We start from the raw sequence: 9,785 nt of genomic DNA on the forward strand, positions 1-9,785 counted from the left end.
CTGACAGCGAAGAAGTGGTCGTCCTGCCCTTTCTGGGCACCTTGGGTTCTGGATAATGAGCGTCACCCATCTTACAAGGTTCTGAGGTGGGATGCTCGAGGGGCCCACTAACCAGGGTTCTGGCTTCTGCACTGAATGTGCACAGATTTCTGTGTCTGAAACGCCTGTGTGTGGGATGTCTAGGGTCTAGGATCACTCACTGCCTTTTTTTTTAACTTTTTAATTTTGTATCAGGGTATAGCCCAATTAGCAAAGCTGTGGTAGCTTCAGGTGCACAGCAGATGGGCTTAGCCATACATAGACATGTAGCCGTTCTCCCCCAAACTCCCCTCCCATCCAGGCTGCCACATAACATTGAGAGAGTTCATGTGCTGTACAGTAGATCCTTGTAGCTATCCATTTTAAATATAGCAGTGTGTGCATGCTGATCCAAAACTCCCTAACTGTCCCTTCCCCCTGGCGACCAGAAGTTCTAAGTCTGTCACTCACTCCTTCATTCAGTATGTTTTGAGGGCCTGCTGTTCATACACGCAGAACTAGGTGTTAAGGCTGCAGTGATGAGCAGACCCAGCCCGATTCTGTAGTCCTAGACCCGCAGTCACCACTATCTCATAGATAACGTGGAGCCACCCTTGGAGGTGAGGGTTGTGTGGGCTGAGAACTCAGGGGGCCAGCCCTGGACCATCTGCAGGGCACTGGTTCCCAGCCCACCCCCCACCCCCGTTGAGACCCCTGTGGGTCTTAAAAGATGCTGCTGCCTGAGGCCACCTCAGAGATCTGATGTAATGGGCCCGGGGGCAGCTTCAGGGGACTCTGGTGAGCATTGGAGGCTGAAGGCCATGGGGAGGAGGGCTCCACGTCGATGTGCTGAAGGAAGTCTTGTGAAGCTGGGGAAACAGGAGCCAAAGGAATGAGGTGGCTGGGAGGTTGGCGGGGATGGGCTGTGCGTGTAAGAGCTTGGTCCCTGCTGGGAGCCTGGGGTTCGGGGACAGGTCACAACTTTATGGGAGGGGAGCCAGTGTGGAGGCTGTGCAGAAGACCTGACCAGGTGATGGAAGAGAGGGAAGAAGGCGGACAGAGCAGGCAGGGCCCAGCAGGCCTCCTGCTTCCATGTTCCCTCTCCTCCCATTCCCTTCCCAGGACATTCAGAAACATCCCCCTCTTGCTGAATTCTTCTCAGAAGGCCAAGGATCCTTCATTCCCAGTCCCTCTCTATCCCGGCTCTGCATTAGCAAGCTCCAGGGGTTGTCTCTATTTTACAGATGAAGAGACTGAGGTTTGGAGGCCAGGAGTCAGGGAGGCTTTCCAGCGAGTATGAAGGTGGGAACTCGCACTCAGGTCTCTGATGGCCAGGCTGCCTCCTCCACCCCACAGCAGCGACAATCAGAACACCATGCTCATTGATACTGCTCACTGATACTGTATTTTATTGGCATCATCAACTCAACGGACGTGAGTTTGAGCAAACTCCAGGAGATAGTACATCAAAACCCTAATCCCTTAAAGAAACACCCGGATGGTGACTTAGTGTCCCTCTGCAAAATTGTGGCTCATGGAGCTGAAAGACCTGGACTTTGCTCCCCAGAAAAGTCTCCATCTGTCTGAGCCTCAGTTTCCTCATCTGTGAAATGGGTTTAAAAGCACTTATTCCTTCCTTCCTGCACTGCTGGCAGACTCCAGATTTAACAGAAGAGAGAGCATTTGGGAATCACAGGGGTCCTTGTGCATGTCAGCCCATGTTATCTTCCATGAGGCAGGGCAGTGTGTGAGGGGTGGTGAGAGGCACCCACATCTGGGGACCTCGCCCCTGACCAGGTGGACACCCACGGTTGAGAAGCAAACCTGCTCCTGAGTGTCGATGGCTGTGAGGCTGCAGGAGCCTGAGAGTAGAAGAGAGCATAACGGAGCAGAGGTGCCCATGGCGGCTGGAGAAGGCTGGGAGGTCAAGTATCACCTTTGATTGATTAGGGTTTTTTTTTTTAATGTTTATTTATTTTTGGCTTCATCGGGTCTTAGTTGTGGCGCTTGAGATCTTTTGTTGCAGCGGATGGGTTCTAGATCACATGGGCTTTGTAGTTGTGGCATGTGGGCTTAGTTACCCCGTGGCATTTGGGACCTTAGTCCCCCAACCAGGGATCGAACCCACAGCCTCTGCATTGAAAGGCAGATTCTTAACCAGTGGACCACCAGGGAATTCCCTGACTGGTTAGATTTCTGAATGTTTGATAGATGTGTGATCATGGTGACAGTGAGAGGAAGAAACTGGAAATTGAGGATGCTAGCCTGTTGTCCCCACAGCTGCCATTTGTCCTGCTCTATTCCCCTGGAGACATTGCCCCAGAGAAGGGACAGGGTGGGGTACCTGCCACGTGCCAGGATTGTCCCTTATTCTTTGGCTGGACAAGGTTCTGCAGGTCATCCATGTTTCCAGGCAACCTGGCAGCTGACTGTCCCTTCCCAGCACTGGGTTAGCTGGCCGAGGGGTCTTGTCACCCTGGCGTGCCCTCCACGGGCCACCTCATGGGCCTTTTAGTCTATCTGGGGCACAGGCTTGCTGCTGAGCATGGGGTCTCTGTTTTCTGCCTTAACTCTTGCTCAGTCCAGATTGCACAGTGCAGGGGAGGAGTTGAAGCAGGGGCAGCCCTGAGCCACGGCTGCGAGCTAGGTCCTCAGAGGGGGTCCGGTTTGTGGAGGGGCAGAAGTCTTCCCCTGACAACTTCTGTGTTGGGCTGTTTATACGTTCTTTTATTCTGGGAGAGCTTCCCAGGTGTCTCAGTGGTAAAGAATCAGCCTGCCAATGCAGGAGACACAGGAGGCTCCAGTTTGATCCCTGGGTCGGGAAGCGCCCCTGGAGGAGGACATGGCAACCCACTCCAGTATTCTTGCCTGGGAAAATCCCATGGACGGATGAGCCTGGTGGGCTACAGTCCATGGGGTCACACAGAGTTGGACATGACTGAGAGACTGAGTACGCATTCTCGACAGGCCGTGGTGCTTTTAGTATCTGAGCAGATGGATGGTTGTGGGGGCATCCTGTGCATTTTAGGATGTTTAGTTTAGCATCCCTGGCCCCGCCTACCAGATGCTGGGTGTCAGTATCCCTGCCCTCAGGTGTGACGACCCCAAATATCTCCAGACATTGCCAAATCTGTGCCCTGGCTGAGAACCTCTAATCGAAACCTTGATGTTTCACCTTTGAGATGGATCTCATTCCTAGCTCAGCCCTGTCCAGCAGAGCGGGCGGCAGCCAACACCTGGAAGAGAGCAGCACACCCACCTCACTTCCATTCTTCTACCCAGAGAGGCAGACTTGGGACCCAGAACAGGTTACTTGACCACTCTGTGCCTCCGTTTACCCGTCTGTAAATAAAGGTTAATAGAGTATCCCCCATGTATGAAGAGTAAGACACTTGGTATACGTAACATAGCACAATTCTGGGCACCATATGTGTCGTTCTTGTTTCGGCTGTGCTGCACACAGGCTTTCTTTTGCAGCAGATGGGGGGTTAGTCTTTGTTGAGGCGTGCAGGCTTCTCTTTGCAGTGGCTTCCCTTGTGGAGCACAGGCTCTAGGCACGTGGGCTCAGTAGTTGTGGCTCACGGGTTTAGTTGCCTTGTGGCCTGTGGGATCTTCCCGAACCAGGGGTCAAACCCATGTCCCCTGCATCGGCAAGTGGATTCTTGACCACTGGACTATCAGGGGAGTCCTTGTGTAGCTCTTATTCAACAAATATTTGTTTTTGTGACGCTAAACTGAGGATGCAGCAGTGAACAAGGCAAGGGCCCCGACCTTGAGACTGCATAGCTCCTGAGGGAATTGACACATGATTCTGTGACTGTGACTCAGTATAACAAGTGCTGTGATGAAGAAATAGGAGGGGCAGTGGGAACCCACAAGAGGGACATCTCATCCAAGAATTAGAGAAGGAAGGCTTCCTGGGGGAGGTGGTATTCCAGCTAGGATTTGGAAGATGAGTGTGAGTTAGGTGGATGAAGGAAGGGGAGGAATGATGGTCTTGGTTACCTTTTTTTTTTTTTTAAATAGAGTATTCGGGTTTTTATTTTTATTATTATTAGTTTTTTTGGCCACGCCACACAGCATGAAGAATCTTAGTTTCCCAGCCAGGGATTGAACCTGTGCCCCCTGCGGTGGAAGCGCAGAGTCTTACCTACTGGGCCACCAAGGAAGTCTCTGCATTGGCTACTTAAAAAATAATAATAATGCTTTCCTGAGAAAGAAATCCTATTTGAAGGGCTGTAGTAGCAAATAGGACCAAACGGTGTCAAGGGATTCTGGTTTACACCCTCTCTGAGACCCCTGACACAAACGTTCTTGGCACAGTGAGACTGGGATGGCTGCCAGGTGCAGAGTTAATGGCCTGGAGGGGACCCAGCCCTCCCTCCTCTCCTTTCTGCAGGCGATGGTTGTAACTTGGTACCAAAACATACCCAGATGCTTTTTTGCGGGAAGAGCGATGCCCATGAAAGGAGGTGGGGAAGCAGTCAAGCTGCCGTCTGCATGGCAAGTGTCCATTCCTGGCTCACCTGCCCATCCAGCTGCCGTCTGCATGGCAAGTGTCCTTTCCTGGCTCACCTGCCCATCCAGCTGCCATCTGCATGGCAAGTGTCCTTTCCTGGCTCACCTGCCCATCCAGCTGCCGTCTGCATGGCAAGTGTCCTTTCCTGGCTCACCTGCCCATCCAGCTGCCGTCTGCATGGCAAGTGTCCTTTCCTGGCTCACCTGCCCATCCAGTGGGGTCCCCAGGGTGGGCCTTCCCTGTGCAATATCTCAGAACCTGGCAGTTAGATGCTTCTCCCGGTCCGTGCCTCCCAGCAGAGGGAAGCGGGTAGATGGAGCACGGTGGTTGTTAAAACTCACCTCCCATTGGCCTGAAGGTGCCCGGAGAGGGCATCAGCACAAGGCCCTCCAGGTGCTGCCTGGGACACCCACTGGGCTGGGCCCCTGGTGACGCTGTGTGTTATTCCTCTCCCACACAGCTACAGTCTCCGCCTGGCATCCCGATGTCCTCCGCCAGCTGCCCCGTACATCACCAGACAGTGTAGGAATGTCAAGGCCACAGCTGCAGCCCAGCTCCAGGGATCCCTCTTCAAAGAGTAGGTGCTTCGCCTGCTCCCTGACAGGTACTCAGAGGGTGGGACAGCCTCCCAGGGCTCTAGGGGCTGGGGGCGGGGCTTGGGGTGGGCTGGGCAGGAGAGAGGGGGATGGGCATGATAACTCCTGGAGCACCGTGCTATGTGCTCAGTGGGGCAGGAGGCCTTCCTGCTGGGACTGGGTGAGAGTGTGGACCCTGGACCACTTGGTTCAATCCCAGTTCTGTCACTTATGGGCTGCGGGACCTCAGCACGCTACTCTCTCTCTCTCTGAGCCTCAGTTTCCACATCTATAAAATGGGGGTGACAGTAGTACCTATTTCATAGGATTGTGAGAATTGCAAGTGTCAGATGTATGAAAGCACTTAGAACCTTGCCTGGCACAGAGTAAACACCAGGTAAGTCCAAGTATTACTGATCGCATTCAACACTTGAAACCTTCAGTGGCTTTCAGCCCGGAAAAGGCTATTCCATCAGGTATTTGAAAGTGGAAGTAACATTAATTCATAAAATATAAAACTGAGATTTATGTTGAACCAGAAGCCTCTGTCTAGATTTTCTGATGATGAAACCTGAATTTATTCGTGGAAGCTGGACTTTTCCTCTTGAGGGGCTGGGCTTTGCTACTGACCTCGAGCTGGCTTGGGTTTCTCTGCTGGTGACATGGCATGTCTTCTTTCATTGTGTCCCAAGACCAGCATTTCAAGTACAACTGGGGTGACTGTGCTGTCGCTTCAGTCATGTATGACTCTTTGCGACCCTATGGACCTCACCCCTGCCAGGCTTCTCTGTCCATGGGATTTTTCCAGGCAAGAATATTGGAGTGCATTGCCCTGCCCTCCTCCAGGGGATCTTACTGACCCAAGGATCAAACCCATGTCTCATAAGTCTCCTGCATTAGCAAGCGGGTTCTTTACCACTAGCGCCACCCAGGAAGCCCAAATGATTGGGGCACTGGTTAAAAATACAGACCCCAGGATACCACTCCAAGTCACTAAATGAGCACTCTGGTGAGCAGGGCCTGGGAATTTGCATTAGCAGGTGGTCCTGAAGTTCTGGGACCCACTCAGGTTCGGGGATGCCTGCCTAATGTGGCCAAGGTTGTTTGGAATAAGAATGCAGTTGTTTAAGGCAAGAGGGGCTGAGTTTTGAAGCTCTGGGGTCTTCTGTGCTGAGCCTTCCTCCCTCCCGCCTCTCCTCTCCCCAGGCTCGCTCCCTTTTCCCTCCCTCAGCAGGTGGAGTTTCTGGCCTTATTTCTCTGGGAGTTCATTCAGGAGGGGACCGGATGTAAAACCCACTTCCCCATGAGAGCCTGTCTGTGGAGCTGACACTGAGCCTGCCTCTTGGGACCCAGCTCCCGAAATGGGAGTTGAGTTGAGTCAGGAGTGCAGTGGAGCAACGGTGCGATGGGTGCTGCTCAGGACTGGGTGGCCCAGGACACCATCCCCGCACCCATTTTACAGAGGGAAGAATGGGGGCCCCGAGAGGAGGGGTTTTGGCTAGAGTGTTCTGGAGAACAGGCAGGCAGTGCGGGCTGAGCAGTTCCCTACTCTGGTCCCAGGCGTGTCCTGGGATCACCCCTGTGGCAGCTATGTGGACTTTCATGCTGATGGGCTGGCTGGATGTGGCTTTCAGCCCAGAGAAGGTGTTCTTTGCAGCCTGAGGGAGGGTCAGGTGTGGCTGGAGTGATTTCTGCACAGACTGGGGCGTTTCTGTCGGCTACTACATCTCAGCCGTAAGCGGGCCTTGCAGGTTCAGGCCCTCCCCTGGGGTCCGTGTGCGCCCCTAGACAGGTGTGTTCTTTTCCACTTAGTTTCAAATGAGTGCAGCTTCCCAAGCTGGGTGCTTGGATGCCTAGAAGCCCAATTTTATTTGCCTCTGCAGCTCACAGCTTCTTCTGTTTACTCACCAACAGTGAATGCTCAGAACTCAACAGTTTAATTTCAAAGGGACTGAAATTTGCTCCTTAAAATCTTATTTAATTTTTTCCCTAATTTTAGAATTTTTATGTTTTAAACTTTTAAATAAGTATGTCAGGAAGATTCCCTGGAGAAGGAAGTGATAACCCTCTCCATTATTCTTACCTGGGAAATCCCACGGACTGAGGAGCCTGGTGGGCTACAGTGCATGGGGTCGCAAAGTCAGACATGACTTAGCAACTAAACAGCAACAATAATAAGTATGTATAACTTATTATTTAAAAATTTTTATTTTTAATTGAAGGATAATTGCTTTACAATATTGCCTTGATTTCTGCCATATATCAGCATGAATCCATCCTAGGCACACATATGTCTCCTCCTTCTTAAACCTCCCTTCCACCTCCCACCCCTTCCCACCCCTTTAGGTTGTTAGGAGTCCTGGTTTGGGTTCCCTGAATCATACAGCAAATTCCCATTGGCTATCCATTCTACACATGGTGTGTGTATGTTTCCATGCTACTCTCTCTATTTGTACCACCCTCTCCTTCCTCTCTCCCTCCTGTGTCTATAAGTCAGTTCTCTGTCTGCATCTCCATTGCTGCCCTGAAAATAGGTTCATCAGGACCATCTTTCTAGATTCCATACATATGTGTTAATATACAATATTTGTTTTTCTCTTTCTGACTTACTTCACTCTGTTTAATAGGCTCTAGGTTCATCCACCTTATTAGAACTGACTTGAAAGTGTTCCTTTTTAAGACTGAGTAATATTCCATTGTATGTGTATACCACAACTTCTTTATCCATTCATCTGTTGATGGACATCTAGGTTGCTTCCATGTCCTAACTATTATTGTTAATAGTGCTGCAGTGAACAAAGGGATCCTCTGGTATATACCTAGTAGTGGGGTTGCTGGGTTATGATAGCTTTATTCCTAGTTTTTTAAGGTTATCTCCATTCTGTCTTCCATAGCGGCGGTATCAGTTTACATTCCCACCAACAGTGCAAGACGGTTCCCTTTTCTCTATACCTTCTCCAACACTGTTGTTTGTGGATTTTCTGATGATGGCCACTCTGACCTGTGTGAGGTGATATCTCATTGTAGTTTTGATTTGCATTTCTCTAATAATGAGAGGTATTGAGCTTCTTTTCATGTGTTTATTAGCCATCTGTATGTCTTCTTTGGAGAAATGCCTGTTTAGGTCTTTGCCCACTTAAAAATGACTTAAAAAAAAATCTTACTGATACTATTTGTCTTAGTTTGCTTGGGCTACCACAGAAAAATACCACAGACTGGGGGGCTTAAGCAATAGACATTTACTTCTCACATTTCTGGGGGCTGGAAGGCCAAGATAGAGGTACCAGAATCATCAGGTTCTAATGAGACCTCTCTTCCTGGCCTGCAGATGCTACTTTCTGGCTGTGTTCTCACATGGCAGAGGGAAGAAGCCCTGGCATCTTTTCTTACAAGGGCACTAATCCCATCATGAAGGCCCCACCCTCATGACCTCATCTAAACCTAATCACCTCCCAGAGGCCCCACCTCCAATTGCCATCACATTGAGAGTTAGAGTACGATCGTGGGCAGGTGGTGGATATTGGAGTTGGGGCACAATTCAGTCCATAGCACTATTTAACACAGTTCCAGAATGATGTTTTGAGATGCCATGGCAAAGGATTTTAGCACAGGAAGGGATGTGTAGGCCAGCACCCTCTATTTATGGAGAGAGGAAGCTGAGACAGAGGGGGTCAGTCTTCTGATGCCTAGATGGACCATGGACTTTGTGGTCTGTGGCCAGTGTACATGCACTGGACTTTGTCCTGAGGAAAATGATAATGTCCTCAGAGCACCCAGGACTGCTGTTCATCCTCCTGCCCTCGCCCAGGTAGAGGCTCTGTGATCAGCCTACTGGACAGCCTGACCCAAGTGAGGGACCAGCACAGAGCAGCCTGGCTTTTCTCCAGCACCTGCCTTCCACTGCCGCCTCCTCCGTGTTCTCATGATGTCTCAGGCAGAGCCCAGCGCTTTCACTTCCAGGTGTAACAAAGTGCCACATTGCCTAGCCCAGCGTGAAGCTCCCACTGTACATCCTGTTTCACCTCTGTCTCTTTCCAGTCCTAGGCACCAGCCAGACTTGTGCCCAGGGGTCTAGGAGGGGCTGCCCAGGGTAGGGACTAGGAGCAGCTGTCTGGGACAGGGACTGGCACCTCTCACTTGTCTGGTCAACATATGATGCTCCTCCTGGCTGTCACTGCTCCTTAGCTAAGACTGCTGGCCTTGGGGCAGGTTTCCTGATGCTGGCCCTCCCATGGGGTCCTGGGATTGGATGGTGGAGGGTCTCCATGAGAGGTGAACTTCCCTCTGGCACAGCTTCGGCCAGCTGTCCTTCAGCTCCAGTCCCAGGGGTCCAGTCTGCTGCTGTGGTCTCCTCCCTGGAGGGCTGCCTTTCAGGTCGGGGGCTGGCAAGATGGCTTCTTTTATGGATCCCACTTGACAACCCACAGGAAACTCACATAAATGAGCCACACCTGGCCAGGGGGAATACAGGCTGCTGCACGCTGGCCTGCCTTCCTTCCTCCTGCTGCTCCTGCTCAGATGGGCAGGGCGCATGCTGGCCTCCACCTGGAAAGAGGCTCCCTCTCTCTAAGGCACCTAGCGCCACCAGGAGCAGCTCTCTCTCCAGCCCTGTCAAAGGGTCTGTGGCTGCGGGGAGTAGAAATTGACACAGGAGCACACTTCATGGAGTTGAA

General features: G+C 51.5%; 1 protein-coding gene across 10 annotated transcripts in view; it reads left to right on the forward strand.

Annotated features, from left to right (window-relative positions):
- Positions 1 to 9,785, forward strand: part of PRDM2 (PR/SET domain 2) — a 133,140-nt gene that overhangs the window by 119,347 nt on the left and 4,008 nt on the right. For 7 of the 10 annotated variants that reach the window (XR_015143238.1, XM_086343797.1, XM_086343798.1 and 4 more), the window contains one exon: positions 4,998 to 5,141. The exons of 1 other annotated variant lie outside the window; for it this stretch is intronic. Coding sequence is in view for 7 of the 9 variants with exons in the window: in XM_086343797.1 (XP_086199923.1) it covers positions 4,998 to 5,118 (121 nt within the window). In the remaining 2 variants the exon portion in view is untranslated. Of the gene's footprint in view, positions 1 to 4,417; positions 4,620 to 4,997; positions 5,142 to 9,785 lie in introns of those variants that run through there. 2 more of the 10 variants (XM_086343790.1, XM_086343792.1) reach the window with 2 other exon arrangements.

Source organism: Bos grunniens, chromosome 16, assembly GCF_055505025.1.
Source record: "Bos grunniens cultivar Pamir isolate PY7600 chromosome 16, Bosgru_T2T1.0, whole genome shotgun sequence".
NCBI lineage: Eukaryota > Metazoa > Chordata > Mammalia > Artiodactyla > Bovidae > Bos > Bos grunniens.